General features: G+C 42.5%; 2 protein-coding genes across 16 annotated transcripts in view; one reads left to right on the top strand and one right to left on the bottom strand.

Moving 5' to 3' along the window:
* SIK2 (salt inducible kinase 2) overlaps positions 1-9,081 on the top strand; it is a 157,121-nt gene extending 148,040 nt beyond the window's left edge. Inside the window, exons 13-15 of one of the 3 annotated variants that reach the window (XM_077112978.1) lie at positions 505-615; positions 1,519-1,610; positions 2,347-9,081. In XM_077112978.1, coding sequence (XP_076969093.1) covers positions 505-615; positions 1,519-1,610; positions 2,347-2,950 — 807 coding nt within the window. In that variant the 3' untranslated portion in view covers positions 2,951-9,081. The remainder of the gene's footprint in view (positions 1-504; positions 616-1,518; positions 1,611-2,346) is intronic. The other 2 variants (XM_077112977.1, XM_077112976.1) reach the window with 2 other exon arrangements.
* PPP2R1B (protein phosphatase 2 scaffold subunit Abeta) overlaps positions 5,763-20,779 on the bottom strand; it is a 38,837-nt gene continuing 23,820 nt past the window's right edge. Inside the window, exons 14-17 of one of the 13 annotated variants that reach the window (XR_013156569.1) lie at positions 20,115-20,206; positions 15,714-15,835; positions 6,955-7,036; positions 5,763-5,913 (exon numbers count right to left, since the gene is read on the bottom strand). Coding sequence is in view for 11 of the 13 variants with exons in the window: in XM_077112979.1 (XP_076969094.1) it covers positions 5,821-5,913; positions 15,714-15,835; positions 20,115-20,206 (307 nt within the window). In the remaining 2 variants the exon portion in view is untranslated. The other 12 variants (XM_077112980.1, XM_077112981.1, XR_013156570.1 and 9 more) reach the window with 12 other exon arrangements.

Genomic DNA, 20,779 nt, shown 5'->3' with positions numbered 1-20,779 from the left:
AGAGAAAATAGGTTCTTTTAGAAAGTCCACAGCCTGAAAGCTTTCCTTTTGGCTACCACCCGGCACTGAGAAGTTAGACTCATCATCCATAGTAGCTCCTTGTGACCAATACCAAGTGGAGGACTAGGCACTCTCCAGCTATTTTTGGTTCATAGCCAGATTTTATATGGATTACCTCAGTAGCTTCCCTTAGCTCCATCCCCCTTCTTTCCAGTGCATCAAGGATATTGTACTAGTAGAGCCCACGTGAAAGTGATATCTTCCTGGCAAGAGCATGAGCCTTGACCCTAGAGCTGACCAGGTAATAATTATGACAGAAGATACATTAGTAAATTTCCTACAAAGAAATTAACCCTTAGCTGACTAGTTATATAAAAAGCTTTCATGTATTATGTTTTATAGAGTTGGGATTCTCTTGGACATTTGCAAAGGTGCTTAAGCTAAGAATTGTGACTTTTTCTCCGGGGAGTATTAAAATATCTTTTTCACTTCTTTTCTTCTGAGGAGGAGGTTTCTCAGCAGCAGGAAAGTGTCTCTCCTCTCCATAACAGTGTGCATCCTCAGCTTTCCCGACGGCAAAGCCTAGAAAACCAGTATCTGCAGCACAGACTCCAGGTAGGATCCTTCTTGTTCTTCCAGCTGTCCCTTCTTGTCTAGAATCCACCATTCCACAGAGCAGAAACCTGTTTTACCTGGTATTTATTTAGAATAGCTGCTTTATGGCTCTGCATTTGTAGTTTCTGGAAACACATTCAGACTTACTCTTATGCTGTATTGTCAGTGAGAAAGGATTTGTCCTCAGGTCCCAGGAAAGGATAAACCATTCAGTGGCAGGAAGAAGTAATCCAGTTTTTTTGTTTCAAATTTTATATCTTTTAATAGTAAAAGAAGTGGAAATCTAGAGTGTGCAAAATTTTAACATGCCCTCTCAACATTGGTGCATGAAAATCTTAAAAAATGATACAACACAAATCCTATAAAGGATCTATTCATTTACCAGGAGCTGTGACTTTTGCTATAAAGGTTTAGTTCTACTTTTCTCATTGTTTTTTATTTGTTTGTTTGTTTGTTTTGCATGGGCAGGCATGGCAGGCCAGAACTCTGCCTGCTGAGCCACCATGGCCCACCCTCTCATTGTTTTTTTGGGGGGGAATGGGTGCATGGTCCAGGAATCGAACCTGGGTCGTCTCCCACATGGAAGGTGAACGTTCTACCACTGACACACCCATGCACCCCCTCTCATTGTTTTTAAACCCCATGAATCCTCACCGTCCTACAGTAGTTTTCAAAGTGGAAAACTGAAACATGTTAGAACTGCAGTTCTCAGGTCTCCTGACACAGTGCTATTGTGCCCCAAGGCTCTACCAGAGTCTCAGTGAGCGTTACTGCCTTCATCCTGCATGCACTGCACTCAAAAGGACACACTTGGATTCATCCTTCAGGCCCAAGCATCATCTGCTGACAGCATCCTAAGTGGCAGCATCTTGTCATGCATTTATTGTTTCTCTGCTCTTTCAGAAACCCAGCCTTCTGTCAAAGGCCCAGAACACCTGCCAGCTTTATTGTAAGGAACCACCCCGGAGCCTTGAACAGCAGCTGCAGGAACACAGGTGAAAGGGGGTATTTGACCAAAAAAAGTAACCTTCTTTTATGGAATGCTCAAGAATGCTGGGTGTGTTGTCATTTCCCACTCTTGTATGTCTCTAGTAACAAAGTAGGTTTTTGATGTGGGAGATATGGTCTTTTCAAGACATGATAGCTCAAGAAGATATTCCTGTATCCATAGAGTATAGACTTGTCAGGGAATAGGAGCCCTAAAATGTGCCTTGTTTTCCTTTTCAACTAGCGTTTAACCTTTGGGATATAAATAGAGGTAAAAGTTCAGAATCAGTGACCTGATGTACTTTACAGGAGTGATACAGCAGAGAAGGCCTCATCCTCCCGTAGAGCAGTAATCTATGGCTCCATGGCTCACTAGTAGAAGCATGATGACCAAAATAGAATAACCCTGATTCATCAACTTACAAATGCCCGCAGAGGTCAAGGTGTTTCTTCCCTTCTAAACACTCAAGATGGGAATCAGCCTTTCACCTCACAAGGAGGAAAACTAAAAGGCTTAGAGAAAATGAATTAGTTGCTCACTTTAGGACTGAGGGATCAATCAGAGAGGGAAGCAAAATCTGAGCTTAGGTTTAAGAAACCAGACATCACTGGTACCTACTTCACCTTGCTTTTCTGCCATGGGAAAGAGAAGGGACCAGTGCAAACAACTAATATTTGATTTACATTAAAATTGTCATCACTGGAACAGATTTAAAATTCTTCTTTTTGGTTTTGTCAATTCAGGCTCCAACAAAAACGACTCTTCCTCCAGAAGCAGTCCCAGTTGCAGGCCTATTTTAATCAGATGCAGATAGCAGAGAGTTCCTACCCACAGCCAAGTCAGCAGCTGCCCCTTCCACACCAGGAGAGTTCACCACCCTCACAGCAGCCATCGCCCTTCAGCCTGACCCAGCCTCTGAGCCCCGTCCTGGAGCCTTCTGTGCAAATGCAGTACAACCCTTTCCTCAGGCAGTACCAGGAGATGCAGCTGCAGCCCCTGCCCTCCACACCAGCCCAGTTGCAGCCACCGCCACCACCTCCTCCACCATCGCCGCCACCACCTCAACAGTCAGGAGCTGCCCCACCCCCCTTACGGTTCTCGTACCAGACTTGTGAGCTGGCAAGTGCTGCTTCTCCTGAGCCAGACTACCCCACTTCCTGTCAGTATTCCATGGACGGAGCCCAGCCAAGTGGCATGGCAGTGCCAGACTGTCCCAGGAGTCCAGGACTCCAGGAGGCCCCTTCCAGCTACGATCCTTTAGCCCTCTCTGAGTTACCTGGACTCTTCGATTGTGAAATGCTAGAGGCTGTGGATCCACAACACAACGGCTATGTCCTTGTGAATTAACCTCAGCACAGGAAGTGAGAGGGGTCAAGTGAAGGAAGAGTGTGTATTTCTATTTTTATTCCAGCCTTTTAAATCTAAAGCTTTTTTCTTGCCCTTTCCCTAATGGGGAAAAATCAGGTTGCCCAACTGGAATCAAAGGGCCTGGCCGGGATGGCTGTAGCTCTGTCCCACCATGAAGTTTTCTGTGGCAAGTGCTGGAGCATAGTTATAAACTGAAGAGCATGCCCTTGGGCCAAGTGGAGAAAACTTTCAAGGGAGGCACCAATAAATGTTTTTATAAGAAGAGGATACCGAGACCTAGGTTTTATGCTGAATTATAGCAGTTCATTATTGAGGGAAACCTTGGCAAAAGCAGGAAAAATGTATCATTGCCTATATATATATGTGGGGGGGGAGGCAATATATATCTCACTGAAGCAGAACAAGAAGAAAGAAGCTTAAAATTAAATCCAGAATGCATAATGAGATTTGATGCACAGCAAGTAAAGGAACATTGTATTTTGTCATTGACTTCTAAGTTCTAAGCTGCTGATGTAAGTTGTCCCCAAGGCTGTCGCAAAGCAGTTGAGTATAAGCTTTGTTTTGGGGGCCACTAAATGACAGCAGGTACTGACCCCTGAGATTAGCAGTCGCTCCATGTGGGAGCAGGTGACACATCTCTTGAGAAGGTGCCTCTGGGCTACAGGTGTCAGTATATTCAGTACTACATAGATGGCGCCTGTGGAACCAATAGGAGACCCACACAGTGGAGATGGGATGGGCAAGAAACCACCGTGAGCAGCAGCCCTGAAAGACTGGCTCTTTTCCCAGTGGTCTCTTGTGGAGACTTTATGGTTTGGGAGAAGTTGGTCTCCAGAGGACCTGTTATCTCTTTTAAAATGTAATAACTACTCTGACTTTACACTAAATGTTGCTAGTAGTTTACTGAGCTTTGTATATTTGGACAGTTTCCTGTAGGGCTTAGAAATTTTAAGGATAAGAAAAAAGAACTTTATCTCCCTTATGAAGTGGTAGTGCTGTGCCTTTTTCCCCCCAGATCATGCTTTAATTATTTCTTTTCAGTAGAATCCAAGAGTTTTCTGTGTATATCAATGCTAAATCCAAAGTCACTTCAGAGTTTGTTTTCCACCATGTGGAAATCAGCATTCTTAATTTCCTTAAAGTTTTGACTTATAATGAAATATTAAAGTATTACAGCAATATTCAGAGATCCACAGATGTGTTAACCACTTAAGCAGATCATCTGCTAAACATAGTATATTACAAATAAGACTTAACCTTTAATCCCTACAATCATGGAAGTAAATTAAAAATCAGTGCTACAGCTATTTAACTGTATACCTAGAATAATGAGTAATCTCATTTGGACAGTAGCATCCAAGTGTTAAAAATTCAGTGTTATTTACAAAGGTTATTATTTTGGTCCTTTAGAATGGCTTATCCTCTCAGCAGATGAATGCATTAAGCACAAAACATATTCCTTAAAGCACAAAGAAGAGAGATACTACACTGATGCTGCATCTAGAAAACACCTTTAAGTTGCCTTTCCTCTTTGTAATAAATGTCTGAGCAGGTGAGGAGATGCACGGAAATTCTAAGAGTTTCATTCTGGCTACCCCAACCCAGCCCCTACTAACCGTGGTAACTGAAACAGCTCAGAAACTGACTGGGGTGGGCCCTGGGTGTCAGCAGGAAAGGTTAGTGTGAAGAATTTCATCTTTCGTGATCTAACAACATTACGTGAAAATCTAGGAAGAATGAATAATGTTCCTTCTATGGATCGTTTATTCCTCCTCGTGCTTAAAACTAATGATTTCATGAAATAGATAAAAATCATTTCACTTAAGAGGTAACAATGCCAATCAGAACCGTCAATGACTTGGGGATCCCATTCGAAGATACCACCAAATCTAAACTGGAAGACATTTGTTAACACAGTTAAAAGTACCATATATTCTTAATTTGCTAAATTCTGACTCATTTTTTTGTTTTTGATATATCAATCAGTTTCAAAAACCTTGCAAAACAAGTCATTTATAACATACGGCTTGATTTGTTTGCAATGAAGGATGTTTTCCCTAAATATTCTACAGAACAGCTGTAATATTTATGAAATGTAAATGCCTTCCAGACTGAAAATGGGAGTTACTAGTTTCAGAATCACAGGAATAACATGGATACAAATTTGTATTAACCCTTGACCCCCTCCAACAAAGTCATGAGCTGCTTAGCCCAGGAAACCAAGAAGCTATGGCAGAACAAATGAGGGACAAAGAGAGAGCTGGTCAGAAGATTAAAGGAAACAGGGACGCCCCAGCAGTGGCCAAGGGCTGTTATGAAATGGCAAGCTTAGCTGCCTGGGCACTCACCTGGCACATACATCGCAGGACCCTTCCGTTGGAATCTGTGTCTAAGCTTCTGTTTGCTCATCTCATCTCTTTTAGGCAAAAATCAATAAATTACTTAACCATCTGTTTTTCTTAACATGCCAGGTGGTGAGAGAAGACTGGTTCTTCTGGTTGGTTAGGTGTTTTCCCAGCACTGTCCCATCATCTCCTAACCAGTGACATACATAAGCTTCCAAGCAGTTTCCACTTCATAAATAATAAAATAACACTAAGAAGGCTTAGTATCACTCTTTATATGAGAGGCAACTTTGAAATAATGATTTTTTTCCATTCTGTTTCACATTAGCAGTGTGTACACTACTGTATAATAATCATTAGCTTTATTATCTTGTAAACCAGGCTCCTCTGAAGAGACTTTGGTGGGCTGAACATGAGGTAAAAATTTAATTTGGCAACAAGTGCAATATATGTGGTGGTACTTTATTTTTTTGTTGTTTATGTTCTTTTTTTAATCCAAGGGTATTAGTCTTTGCTTTGGGAAAAATGCACGAATTCGGCAGTTTGCGGTTGGGCAAGTGTGTCTCTAGTATTTACATGCAACTGATATGCTGGTCCCTGTAAGACAAATGTAGCATGTTAACACAGGAAGAGAGGGGTTCCATTTGTAAATTTCTCCCAAGCTGACCATCCCCAGCCAGCCCCTCTCCACCTCTGCCCTACCTAAGCCTGCACTGCCTCTTTCTACCTGCGGAACAGAGAGGAGGCCATCAACCCTCCAATCTTTACTTAATGGGGAACAGCTGGGGCCCCACCAAGGAGGAACAGGAGATGAAACTAGAGGACTCTGTTAGTTCTTTTATGAACAAAAACCCTTCACTTCTGTATTAGACTATGCCACCCAGGAAAGACAAAGTCAGTGGTCCTTTCTTCCTCTGAAATAAAGAGCTTCTCCTCAGTGTTTAAACTGTGTTTTCAGTTGGTGAGGTGGGACTGCAGGAGCCTGGGATTGGGACCAAAGTCAGATTTCCCCTCTCCTCCCTTGAGCCTCTGGTCCTGGAGTCTTTAGGTCCTGTGCCCTAGGGGAGGGAGGATGACCTCTGGGGCACCCCTCCCCGCCCCTACCATTAAAGGCCTTGGCAGAAGGGTTCATCGGGGGACTGACCTTTCCCACTGGGTGTAATTGGTTCCTAAATGCATCTAAACTCTTTGAGAAAAAATGTTTAGTTGTTAAGAGTTGGGAAGGGTATTTTCCCAGCTACACGGATTAGGTAATCAACTAGAAATTGAACAAAGGCAGAAAGAGCAGCTTCTAGGGACATGTAATCAGCCCCAGGTGTGTGGTCACTGATTCGCCTTGGTTAGGAGCAGGCAGCTCAGACCATATGGACATAGTGAAATGAGTGTTGCTTCCCTTGTGGGGTCTCCAATCTCTAGTGTTAAATACTGGGTTCGATGTTGGAGTCAAGAGTTTTTCTGTTCTGGATTAATTACATTTAAAAACCTGTATCAGCAATTACACGTAATGTTTCCTATTGGCATAAAGAAAATCCACACTAAAGAAAACTTTTTCACATCCCTTCTCCTTTACAATACTTATTAATGTCACTTGACAATATTGGTCCCAGTGAATTTCAGATTCCATGTGCCGGGTCTGACCTTTGCTGCATTCTGTACCCCTAAACTGGGCTGCCATTACTGCCTCCTCTGTAGCCACCCGAGCCGCTCAGTCTCTTTCTGCCTAGACATCAAAGGTAAAAACTGGAGAACAGATATTAAATTGGAGTAATTGCACAGGCAGGACTCTTTGATCATTTTGTTCTGGATATTTTTACAGAATTTGTCTTCAGAGTGATGGTGGAAGACGAGAGCAATATCATCTGCCTCTGTTTCTAAACTGGATAAAAAGACATTTTTTTTAAATGTATACATCTCTTCTGATAGGTTCAGTAATATAAAATATGGCCCTCTCCAACATGCACCCCAGAGAGGGGACTATGATTATAGAGCTCTTTCTGTCCCCAAAAATGCACTGTCCAGCTTGGCTCTTGAAGCAGAGGGATAAATTACTTACAGTGACCTTTCAAAGGCCACTTTGGGCTCTGGAGTCTGAACTCATAGTACCCTATCCCACATTTGTTTTGCCATTTCTTTCCGCAAAAGAAAGTAACCTGGTTGATTTGAGAAGACTTGCAGTCACCCTAGTTGCACAGCCATGTTATGTCCACATCTTGGCAGATTTCAACACACTGGGCAGATTGGGGGACATCCTATTACATATATTGAGAAATTGGCAGAGGAGTTCAGCACTGTCCACCATTAACTAATGATAGACTTGATGTTTCCTTACCCAGTGTTCCACCTGCCTGTCCTAAAGGAGCAACTGCTTACATCTGTACAAAGTACTTGCACAAGTAATCTCCTTGCTATCATCACAGCAATGTTATGAATTTAGCTGGACAGATACTGTCCTCAGTTTTCAAAGCTGAAGAAAGCAAAGCTCTCACAAGTTTCCATGAAATGTCTAAGGTCACAAAGGCTCGTGGGTGGAGAGGCTGGGACAAGGCTGGGTCTGTTGGCGTATTTTGTGCCCTCTCCCCTCCCTGGAAACACTTGTCATAGACAAACAGCTGTATCAACAAAGTCCCCCTCAGTTAAGCACTAGGTGAATGTGATAGGGTCTCCCCCAACCTTATTCTTCACTCGGCAGCTTCCTGGCTTTAGGAGTGCAATGCCCTCCAGGTGACAATTGCTGGCGTCCAGGGAGCCCTGCATGAGCAACAGCAGCCCTCCTTCACGTCAGAAATGGCACATTTTTCCAAGTTACCCAATAAAGTAGTTCCTTCCATCTATGGAAGAACAACTCATCTTCATCACCAAGTGGCCAGATCACCTGGAATCAGCCTACCACCACAGGGCAACAGATTGAGCCCAGAAGGGCTATTCAGAGAAAAATCACGAAATAGGCCTGGGTCCTGATAGGTAGAGTAACATTTCTTTACAGTTAAGTCCCATCAAGTAGAAATGCTGATTAGACACTTTAAGCGTTGAAAAAAATAACATGCTTTGAATATTTTTTCTTTTGAGAGGCAAAGGGGGTGGTTGGGGGAGGGGGCTACTTTAAAAATAGAAGTACAAAATAACATCCTGGAAAAAGAAGACCCCACACTGGAATAGTATTAAATTAGCAAATACCGACAACCAGGACTTGCCACTGGCTGTGTGATACCTATCTGAACAAGAGTTGCTCAATCCAGTAAATTCAGGTGGTGATGCCTTCCCTCTACTGATGGTAAAAGAAATCTGCCTTTAGCAGTCTTTGAAGGGAAAAGAAGCAGAGTGAAGTAAGTTTTCTTTGGGGATAACAATTTAAGAAATAAAAGATATAGAAATATTTGCACTTTGTAGAAAGAGCAAGATTATTTGCTTGTTTCTGAAGGGAGGCGGGTGGTCTTTGCTAGATGTTTAATCTGTGAGTTACTTTTGATAAAGTTAATCGTAGTCAACTGTTTTCTGTGCTTTTTTTTTTAATTATTAAGAAAAATCAGTTCAATAGCTTTGGTATTTTGAGTGGAAATCATAATAGCTCCAATGTGAAAAAATCAAAATATAACCTGTTACTCAATGTTGGAAAATTGCCTAAAATGTAGTTTAATAAATGATCTTTGTACCAAATGGTAATTTAAATGGGATAATTTTCTGTGAGAAAAAAATATGTACCCTTTTCATGTTTCTAGCCCTCTTGATTTAAAATAAAAACTTGTTTTTCTAAAAGCCTGCGTGTCTGAATGTTAGGTGAATGAGATTGGGCCTTTATTCACCAGACCCTGGGTAGAATTTTAAAAGTCTGGTAGGTGGCTGTGTTCTTTGAGCTCCAGCGCTCATTTCAGGCTGGAGAAAAGGATAGTGGATAATGTTTTCATGGATCTCAGCAGGGAAATAACACCTTGTTCTGAAATCACTTGATACACATTATGCCACTGCAGAATACTGACGAAAGCCTGCTAACCACATCCTGCAAGTGGACAAGGCTCAGGGGGTTCTACCTAACACTAACCCTTTAGGACAAAGCTCACAGCTCACAGTCTTTAAGACAAAGCTCATAGGATTGGGGTTCCAGATGGCACCCCAGAACAAGCAAGCTACAGGCCACAAGGTAGAAACAGGAGGTGTCCTGAATGCCAGGGAGTCTGAAAAAGACACTTATCTAATTCAAGATGTCGAATTGTCCCTGAGGTCTGCAAATGGCTTTGGTGCTAATCATGCACACTATACCCTCTCACAGACATAGGCACCCTTTTGAGACCAACTCAGTACCCTTGGGGTGCTGGAGAATAATTTCCATGGCAGTTGGGGCTGCTCTCATCCAATAGGGACTTGTGTCAGCGCCATACCCTCAGTCAAAGGGCAATATTAAATCCTACTTTCTGACAGCAAGTTCAACTAGGATTTGGTTTCACTCAGCCTGTTTTATTTGTCAAGGGAGCATTTGATTGAGTCCATGCTATAGAACTGAGGTAGTTTTCAAAATTAAGGACCCTACTCCCCAGTGGAGGGAGGGAGGGTAGATACAGGCAAGAGTCTAGAGAGTCTGCAAAAGGCAAGGAGGGAGGAGAACTCCCCATGGGCTCATCCTGTGGCTCTGAAATCACTTACAGGCGCTCAGTTCTGCCTTAAAATAGTTGTTCCCCTTTGGTTACCCAAAAATTCAGTATCGCTGTTTTTTTGTTTTTTTCAGGAAAGCACTCGATTTCAGTAACATTGTTTTCCCTTTCCCACCAAATTTCTACATCATTTTTACATTGCCAAAAACAACCCTAGTGTTCCAGGCAAAAACAACAGACTTGCCAGGAGACTGACCAGAACTTCAGCAGCCAGTCAGGCTCCTGTTCTCCAGACCCCAGAATATCTCTCTGTTCAGGTTGTGGTCTTTGAGCAGAGCATACAGGGAGAGTGGGGCCAAGGAGACTTGAGCTCTGGATGCAGTTTCTGCCTGGCTGGGCTGGGGGCTGGGACTCAGGGACAGGGCCCAGACAACCCAAGGATGCAGGGTCTATGGTGCCCCTTACCAGGGCCACCCCACCCTGTCACTTCTATCCAAAGTACTGCTACAGACCCAGAGTTCTGCTTTTGGGGATTTGCAACTTTTTATCCCACTGGGTCTTTACAATGAAGGATCAGAAATCCCTTTGACACTAATGAAAACTATGGACACTCACCCAAAAGCATATATGATGGACATAAAAGTCAGATGAAGGGTTGGGTCCTGGGCCCCCCGTGGAGCTTCCATGAACCCAGGTTAAAAAGAAAAGAAGCATTGGTGACACCATCTGCAATTTTTTGTCTCAGAGTTGATTTTTTGCAGGAACCCTTCCTGCTGAGGGTGTTCTAATCCTTCCCTGAGTGGATCGAGGCTAAGGAAAGGGCCTCCTGCTCTGCCTGCATCCCAAGGGCACTGTGGGAGAAGGTTCTGGGATTTGTGCACTAAATCCTGGATGTGGGGTGGCTACCAAGGAAATGGAAGGCCAAGCTGCTCTGCCCTGGAGGCTAAAGAAAGGATGCTTCTGCCCTTCTCACTGCAGCCCAGCCAATGACATTACTTCAAAATGGTGAGGCTGAGCAGATCTGTAGTGACTGACTACTGGGCACAGATCGCTACTGTACAACGTCCCTAGGAAGACAGATGAGGGCCCTGACTGAAGCTAAGGGGTTGGACCATCATTTCAGGCTCAGAGCCTTCACTGGCAAGTTACCTGCCCCCACCCAAGTACAAAAGCAGCAAGACTAAACCAGAACGCAAGGTCAGGCGGAGAGGAAAGTTGTATTCCTCCAGCCATTTCATCTTCTTAACCTTCTTGCCCTGAATGTCACAACTTAAACATTAAAACTGAAATCCTCTGGATCTGTAATTGCAAATGCTTTGTATCAGTTTCTAGGGGGGTGCTTCCTAAGGAGAACTGACTTGAAACAGGCCAAGAGAATTTTCAGGCTGGGCCAAGCACTCACAGGGCTGAGTCAACCGAGGTACCAAGAAGGGCGGAGGGAGAATAGATGCCCCCAGGAGACAGGCCCCCAAGAGCTCACTGGGCAGAAAACTTGAGCCCAGAAGAAACAGGGAATTCGGCCTCTCAAAGGCAAAACTGAGTCACTCTTTCCCTCAGACTGTGAAAGATTTCTGACTCAATCTTCCTCAAAGAGATGGGGGAAATTAATGAGCCTGCCCAAAAGAAGCATTAATTGGAAAATAGAACGCAACCAAACTGAAGAAAAGCCTCCAAGGCATTTCTTGGTGAAAGGACCCTCAGGTCCACAGCCTCATCTATCCCAAATCAGGAACACATATCTGGCTGACTTAACTCACCAGCTAAATGAGGTCAAAAGGCAGTCTAGTACATCATCCTAACCAAAAGGGGGAAAAGTAGTGTAACAAAGTATCACTGGCTGAGAGAGTTCAAATAGAGTCAAGAGGCTACTCTGGAGGTCACTCTTACAAGCTTCAGTTAGATATTGCTACCTATCATAAGTTGCCAAACCCCAACCAAAAGCATTCCTGCCAATCTTAAAGAACACCTAGGGCAATATATAAGATTCCACAAAGGTTCCATGCAGTAGGGTAACTTTCCAGAAAGCTACAACCTCCAGATGGGTCCCTGGATCAGAAAAGTGCTGGAATGCAGAGGGGCCAGCCTCTTCAGAGTATCGACTAGTTCCATCCCCCTATCCCATATTATCAACAGCCCCTTCCTAATGAAAATGTTAGAATGGGCATGGCCCAAATACACCAAAAGATTGGGAGAAAAATAAAAGGTGATGGTGAAGTTATACAGCAAAGGTATGGTTTAACAAATAAGAATGATTGCTGAATCATTATATTGATATTTCTTTTAATCTCCAGTATCTTAGAGCAGCTAGAAATAAAAACCTAAAATTGTGGAAATATAACGCATACCAAACGCTGAAATTTCTTCTACAACTAATTGTTGTGATGTGCTTTAAAATTTATTTTTTGTATGTGTTATTTTTCACAAAAAAGAAAAAAAAGTCGATTGTGATATAAATTCAAAGCTATGATGACATTGTGAACTACTGATTGTACACTTTGGATGAATACATGGTATGTGAATATATGTCAATTTAAAAAAAAATTTTAAAATGCAGCCTAGTATAGTCCTGCCTTGTAACATAAAGAACCCAGAAGATACTTCCTCAAACTTCTGGAGACTGGTCCTGGTATTACACTTATCCAGGGTTTGCTTTTTAACTTAACTCAAGACTGTCCAATCACCAGCCACCAAAAATTGTTGCTTGCTGCCTGTGAACTCTCTGTTCAGATTTGAAACTGCTTACCCTATTCTGCGCACCCACTCCAGGTTTAGAATCAAGGATTTTGCCCCAGAATTTTGTAGTTTTCGGAGTTCTGGGCAGCACTGGACATGGCTACCACAAATATCATAAGAGCATCTCTGAGAATCTGCATTCCACCTAGGTCAAGCTCTTGGGAGGAGGAGGGTAGGTGGGCTTGGAGGAGTCTTTCTTTGGATAAAGGATTGCTCAGTACCCAGGCTCCACAGAGGCCAGGACACTGCTCCAGCTAGCCCTGTGACCAGCCCATTGTGACCTCCGGGTGGACTTGAGGATCCATTTAGTGGCTGAGGGCCACAGGGTAAGGGATTGAACATCTCTGGGTTCTCATTGGCCTCTCCTCTGCTGGATTGGACTAGGGACTCTCCCTGGGTTTAAGAGAACGAATTCTCTGGCCAAGAGGGTGTTCCTTTTGCTCTTACCCTCAGTCCAGCACCCAGGCCCCACTTAAGTTACTCAGGAAGAACATAGCCGCCCCTTCCTGGAAGCCGGCTCTAGAAGGATCAAGATTCCTGAGCTGCAGAATGGCCCTTCCTCAGGCTCACCAGAACAGCCTGGTTCACCAGCAAGGGCTGGCAAGGGACACAAAGAAACAAATGCCTGGAGGAACAGGCCAAAGACCCTGGGGCCCAAGTGACTCTGAATTTGTGGGGAGAAAATGAAAACAAGGAAAACCAGAAGTAGAAACAAAAAGCAGGGGAGCAAGAGAGGCAGAAGGTGAGGTCTGAGCAGAGACTCAGTTTGCAGGGGCTGGTTCTAGTCAACATAATACAGGATAAACACTGCAGGCAGAGAAGAAAAGAGGTTTGACTTGGTCAGTGTCTATAGCCATTATTTATGGATGCTTCGCTTGATTTTAGTCTCCAAACCTGGGCTCGGCAAGGAGACTGAATATCCTTCACAGCTGCGCCTTCCTGTAATAACAAGACTGACATGACTGTTGTCAGGGAAATGGTGTTTTGATTAAAATCATGTGACAGCAACTTCATGATTCAATAAACAAATCCCGTTAACCCTCGCCTTACGGAGTCATCACAGAGCATTCTGTATAGGAGGGAAGTCCCAACCCGGCAGAGGGGAGACTACCTGGCCCAGACCAGGAGTGGCTGAGCTGTGGATTGGCAGGGCAGTCAGGCCATCCAAACCACTCTGGCTGGTCCTGTGTGGACAGACACGTGAGACCTCAAGAGTATGAAAGTCTCAGCACATGTCAAGAGTCAGTCCTAGAGGACAGCAAGGAGGCACCTTCCCCAAAATGAACTGGCTCTCACCCCTTAGGGCTTTTCTCTCTCGGGAGCATGGAATGGCTCCCTTGGGGTCCTGAAACCAACCCAGGTCTCTCAACATCAGGCCTCTGCTGTGACCCATCCAGCTAGACATACTAGTATGTCATGCACCAGAGGCAGTGAGGGGTTAAGAACAATTGCTAGTTTGCAATTGGATGACTTCCTGGATCACTCACTTGGCTGCTGTCCCTAGACACACAGGGCTCTGCCTGGCAACTGCCAAGTCCCTTTCCATCTCACCCTCAGGCCATTTTTCTTAAGTAAAACGAATACAGGGAGTATTCCGAATCATGCAGGCGATTTTCCTGGGTTAAATGAACCAGTCTCACAGGCCTAGTACTACCCTAAGACAGACTCCCAAGTCAAGATGACAAGAGTTGGGGGAGACAGTCTCCACCCATCTGAGAAATGCAGGTGGCAATATCCAATATACAGAGTTGATCTGAGGCTTAAATGAGATCTTAGTCAAGTGCTTGTCAAGGTGCCTACAAAACTACTGAGGCTCAAGGGATGGCAGTTAATATTGCCTCTACAGCTGCAGCCATCACAGGGCCATCTTCAGTCCTGAGCAAGTCTGCATGGAGAGGGCGCCTCAATGATTCCACTTGGAGATCAGGTGCATGACCACGCATTTAATGACATGGCCAGTTGGCCCTGAATTTGTAGAAAAACATAACACCTTTCTTCCCAAGGAAGTCTGTGGTTTAGGCCTGAGAAAATGTAACTGTTATTTCCTCTCACTCAGCCAAAATCTCTTCCCTAAGGCCAAGTTCTGGAGAACAGGCAGGGCGTAGACAACCCTCAGGCATCAGTCAGGGTACAGGAGCAGTGAAGTCCTTGAGCAGTGTGTTCCCCTGAATCCCAAGGCACGGCCACTGTGGGAATTGGCCTGGAGCTGCCCAAACCAAGCACCTGGCAGCTCAGGCCCTGGAGCAAATCTCAGAAAACCCAGTGTGCAGCACCACAGGAAGGAAAGACATTCTAAAATGAATGATTACAGTTCAGGGCCTGGGTGGCAGGAAAAAGTTTTCGGGGCCTCAGGCCACATAAAAAGCCATGGCGTGGATGTGAGAATGTCAAATTCTTCCAAATAAGCTAAATGCAGGTTGACATCAATGGGGACACAAGGCAGTGGAGCCCCTCTGCTGGCCTTCTCTGACTGCGTAAGTTGGAAATCACCCTCCTCACAAACAGCTCCAGGACAGTGGCTGGCATCAACTTCGTTGAATTTAAACCGCTTTTGTTTTTTCACATCTTCTCCACAGAGTGGCATCAAATGGGTCTCATAAAACATTCAGGCTATTACAACATAAACTTGACAGAAAATATTTTTTTCCTTGAATGCAAATAACCACCTTAGAGGAATTATGGCAAATAACAACTTCCTATTTTCTGGGAGGTAAGGGAGAGAACAGCCCATTTCCACAAACGACTCTTCCCCAAACCGCTCTTGTCCCTGTTCACTTCCTGCTGTCGCAGACGGAGGGTGAGGGGTGGGAAGGAACAGACCTCGAGCTACAAGAGTGACAGAGCGCTCTGGACAGCCCACCCACACACCTCATAAAGCATTCCCAGAATGATGGAAGTAAAACAGAAACATGCTTAAAAAACATGCTCTTCTGGCCCTTCAAACTGGACTGTTTCCTTGGAGACAAAGGAAAAGTGACTACTTCTCACCTTTCCTGCTGCACCAGGTACACTGCCCACCCACATCCCACAACTCAACCTGTGAGTGCAGGACTCAAGAGTCCAGCTTTCTGGGGAACTTACCTTACCAGTGTTCTCTCCAGGCCCTCTGGGTCTCGGGAAGTGATTCTTGCTAGCCCCAAGGGCCCTGGGCTTGTCACTGTCCTTCACAGGAAAATCTAGCTTCCTCAGTCTTTGCGCCACAGCTAGAGATACAGACATGTGCGCTGTAACCACCCCAACCAGGGCATGTCCCTCTACCTGTGCTACCTAGTTAGGATACCCTTGGTTGTTCTAGCACCATGATGGCGCAAGTACAGCAAGCACCACGAAGATCAGCCTATGTGTAGGAAAAGTGGTTCACCTAGAACCTCCCAGAGGGGCCTTTCCCTTCAGGAGCCCAAGCATACCTTCCCATAGTACCTTATGTGCCCAGTCGTTTCCTGTGTCTTGGTCACTGATGCCTACAGAGGCCCAGTTAAAGACAGACAAGGCCCAGCCCCTTGCAGAACTGACACTATCAGTTTAAGAGAACAACACTAGAGAAAGAAATGTCCCTGGCTTTACCACCCATCAAATAATTAAACTCCCTTCATTCTCCAGAACATTTCTATCTCTGTTGAGCATTATGTAATTTCATAGAAACAGTGGGTTTGTGGAGGCAAATGGGGTATAGTCAGACTATTCTAGATTCAAAAAAAGACTGGAGACGTAAATGAGTAGGAAAGAGAAAAGCAAGCAACTGGATGGAAACAGGAAAACAAGAAGAGATTCATAGGGAAACAATTATATAACATCAAGCTGCAATCACTTCATCAGTTAAACTAAGAACACTAGGTGACAGGTCCTTTTCTATTCTACAATATTTTATCCAGGCAATGGAGAAAACGGAGGCGTAACAGGAGTAGCAAAAGAAAAATGTAAAAAGTATCAGGAATTTAAGTAATACTGGAAGAAAGCAAGCAAAACGCAAAAGGGTAGGAAAAAACCCAACTTGTCTGACTACTCTGCCTGCCAGCCCTGGAGGCAATGGAGTCAATGTGATTTCTACAGGAAAGCACCAGATTTTCAACCCACTGACAACACAAGCAGTTAATAAAGGTGCAAAACTGCAACAAGAAAGAACTGGCAAAGTTTAATAATTGGGTCAGGAGTAACATTTGTTTTCCACAGAAGTCTATGGAAGCGTCTTGGACAAAATGCTCAAAGTTCAGACTGTGTCTGTTGGTCAGGACAAGCTGTCCAGTGTCTTTTCTGGCCCTACAATGAGGTGGCCAAGCGGTAGTATTTCCACTAGCTGATTGCTGGCCATTATTTCACAAAGGCCTTATCAAAAATCAAACGTTAACCTGTTTATTCTTATTTAACAACATGCAAGTTCAATTTCATATCTTCACAGCAGCACAGAAACAAAAGCTGTTCTCTTAAACCCATAAGGGGTTAAATCCCACATCAACTATAGAAATGACAAAGGGAATTCCAATGCTGATGAGGTACTTATATTGGCATAAGGTACTATGCTTGTCTCTGCTTCCCTCTTCCATCAATCAAAGTGATGTACACTACACAGGATGAAAAACTACAACGATGAATGTTGGAAGCAAAAGAATTCATGCAAATCAAATGAAACCACTGCCTAGGATGGGGACTGGAAAAGGGATGCACAAAGCTTATAAATCCTTTCATTGTGTCAGTGGGAGAATGACATGCACTCTGGTGCTTGGTAAGTCTTTGATGACTCAGTCTATGCATGGAGAGGACAAATTTTAGAAATTCATTCATTGAACACATTTTTATTGATCACTTACCATGTACAGCAGGACAATGATCAAGGCTCCAGTGACACAGAAGACAAAACAGACAAAAAGCCCTGCCCTTACAGAGTTCATGGAGGTTACATTCTAGTGAAATCAAGATAGGAAAACTAATCCCTGAAGAAATAACCAAAACTATGAGCCAAAGAACAATTATCTGAAAAGGAACAAAAGGGACATCCTATTACTTAAGTGAAAAAGAAACAATGAAATCCCTGAGGGGCTACCCAAAAAGAAGGTCCTGCTGGGTTCATTAAACCATGGTTAAGAAAGCCAGGGCTCACTGTCTCTCCCTTTAACATAGAGAGACAATGTACAGGGCTCCCCTTTGGAGGAAAACAAGGGAATTTTAAGTTTTATCTCCAAACCACCAACATTTCCAAATGATAAAGCAATGGATGCACAAATTTGTTTTAAGAATGATGACAACATTCTCTCAAACATGAATTCAATGAAGAACATAACCTGTGTAGGGAATAAAAAAATAATGAGCCATGAAACTAAAATTAAAATGTTTACAACATAATAGTTTAAGATATTAAAATAAGAAAGTAGAAAATATTTTACTTAGCAAATTATTTAATCCTTGGCCTAAAACATAATAAAATGGAAATTTACTATAATTTGGCAGTTTCAAATTATAGGCAGATAATTTCTGATTTAAAAGGTTCTGCTTTTCTAAGCTAAGACAAATTTGAAACTATTTAGTCAAACTTGGTTTTACATAATTGTTTAATGCACAAAGTTTTATAGGAGTCTTTGGACCTTCACAAAACAGAAGAGGGCTAGAAGGTTGTGAACAAAACAATTCAAAAACCAAATGGAAATAAGCAAACTACAGATTAAGTTGCACTGAGAGAAAAATAAGCCACGGTAAAACCTCATTAATTTAAAACTTATTAGGGACAAGATCGAGTTTAAATAGGTGAAAAATGTAATTAAATTGAGAAGAAAAAAATACTTAAATTCTCCACAAAATACATACATAAATATTTCATGAATAAACAGTAAATTGAATGCATCTAAAAAAAAGTGAAGCTTCCTCAGGGTCCTCAAGGAAGGTATTTTAATATAATTGAAAAGTGTTTGGTAATTGGCATATCAACTGTAAATGAGTGCTTTTTAAAAAGAGCTTTAAAATAATTTAAATAGTTCATACAGACTATTAATTTGCTTCAGCAAACCTTTTAGCCCAACCCATTATCATAAATTCCAGGAGGAATTAATGAGGTTTTACTATAAAAGCAGAAAAACAAACTTTTCAAATGACTTCAGCATCACCCATATCAAAAAACTAGTAATGAAACTTCAGTTTGGAAAGCTGCTGTACACTGTAATAATGCTGGAAGCATAACCAGGTAAAGACTAGGCAAATGCACACACTATTACACCAGTGGTTCCTTTACTCATGAAAAATACAAAACTAAAATCTCACAATGAAACAGATCTGCTTATGAGGAGGCACAAAATTTAAAGTTTCTCAGAAGAAAGAGAAATATTTTTGAATGGAGTTACAGCGGTGAGCCACCGAGATTCAATAAGGTTTCAACATCACCATTAGCAGCAAGATGTATCCACAGGTTAGGTTTCTGAATGACATGATTACAGTCAAAATCGAGCAAATAAAAACCAAAACAACCAATACATTAACCCTGAGCTTCTGCATTCCCCTTCCACATGAGACATTGATGCAGACTATCATTATGCAGGAGAATGTGGCTTTCACTACAGTTAAATCTCAGTTATGTCTCCCAAACAGAGACTTCATAAAATAAATTATTCCAAACCACGTATATCTAATTTTGAATGACGGAAAGACACACAGATATATGTAAACATCAAGACACTCCATTCCATGTTTGGGTCCAACCCACCAAGGCTTTGTGCAGAATATTAAGTGGCCAGGGCCAAATAAACAGTGAGGATTCAGGAGCCCAGAAAGTCTCAAATAAATCATTAGGAGACAGATTAACAGATGACTATACCAAACGTTAGGAATTGATCAGAAATAATAAGATGACTTAAATAATCATCCCAACAAAGAAGACAGTAAAAAACAATCCCATTTCATCTTTAGAAAGAATCAAGTCACTCAAATATGATTTCTTGTAAGTTGTTGCCATTCGCTTGAATGAAATCTTGAAGGTTTTCCATTTTTTCTCCACCCAGTTTAAGAACACATTGACTAGAAATCTGTATTAAGAATTTAGCAAAGTCTTTTCCCTCCTGTTCCTCATTATGCCAACGCAAGAACTGGAAAATTCCAAACAAAATCAGGTTAGTGGTACAGAAAGTTCATGAACTCTGTGAATATTAAGAACAATAACAATGATCCAAAAAGCCTAAGACTATAAATTTCTTATTGTAGTTGGTTTCTTTACTCTGTGCCACACTAACCAGTAGTTAAACTTTAAAAATTGACCCAAGTCTAAACTAAAGCCACATTCCTACCTGGTGGCCTTAGACACCGAATTGAGAAAAACGGCCTGCTGACTTATGAGAATGGTGGACCACGAAAGTTCTAGTCAAAAGGGGAACACCAACAGTCCGTGAACTCACCACCCTCCCTGTCTCCCATAATGCTTATAAGCTTGTTGATGTAACATCACTCGCATAAATTAGGAATGACACCCTATAAACCAAAGCATAAGCAGAAAACAGAAATACATACCACTTATAGCTTCCTGGGCAAAGTATTTGACATCCACGTCTTCGTCTTGGCCTAACTTTTGTAGTACTGCTTTAACTTCCCCCTGCAAAGAACTGAAATTCAACAGTCATTGTCTGTGACTACCAGTCTATCGGGCACTGCACTAATTTTTAAAGTTGAAAAAATAAAATTTAAACTATAATATAAATTTCTTAAGAAATTAGTTTTTAAGTTATAGAAGAATTAGCTTCAAACAATGATATACATAAATTCACAGAGCTAAAACATAAAAGAAAGAATGGACATCTTCAAAAATGGTTGTTAAATTACCTTATTTTCTTTAGGCAAACTTAGGTAAAGTGAAAATCATTGAATTTGATTTTACCTGTTACTCCCTATGCTATTATGCTGTTACTCCCTATGTACCCCAGAAAAAACATGTTCTTTTAATCCGAATTCAATCTTAGGGGCAGATTTATTGATTGAGTAGGACCTTTTGATTAGGTGGTTTACACAGAGATGTAACCCACCCATTCACAGTGGGTCTTAATTAGCTTACTGGAGTCTTCAAAAGAGCCGACACAGAGAGGAGAGAGATGAATGGAGGCACAGCTGTTAAAATACACTAAGAAATGAAATCCAGAGAGTGCCCCAGAGAATCTAAGAAAGGAGACACAGACTCTTGG

This window comes from Tamandua tetradactyla, chromosome 8 (assembly GCF_023851605.1).
Source record: "Tamandua tetradactyla isolate mTamTet1 chromosome 8, mTamTet1.pri, whole genome shotgun sequence".
NCBI classification, from domain to species: Eukaryota; Metazoa; Chordata; class Mammalia; order Pilosa; family Myrmecophagidae; genus Tamandua; species Tamandua tetradactyla.
The sequence above is the reverse complement of the archived record's forward strand: the minus strand, read 5'-3'. Positions and strand labels throughout refer to the sequence as shown.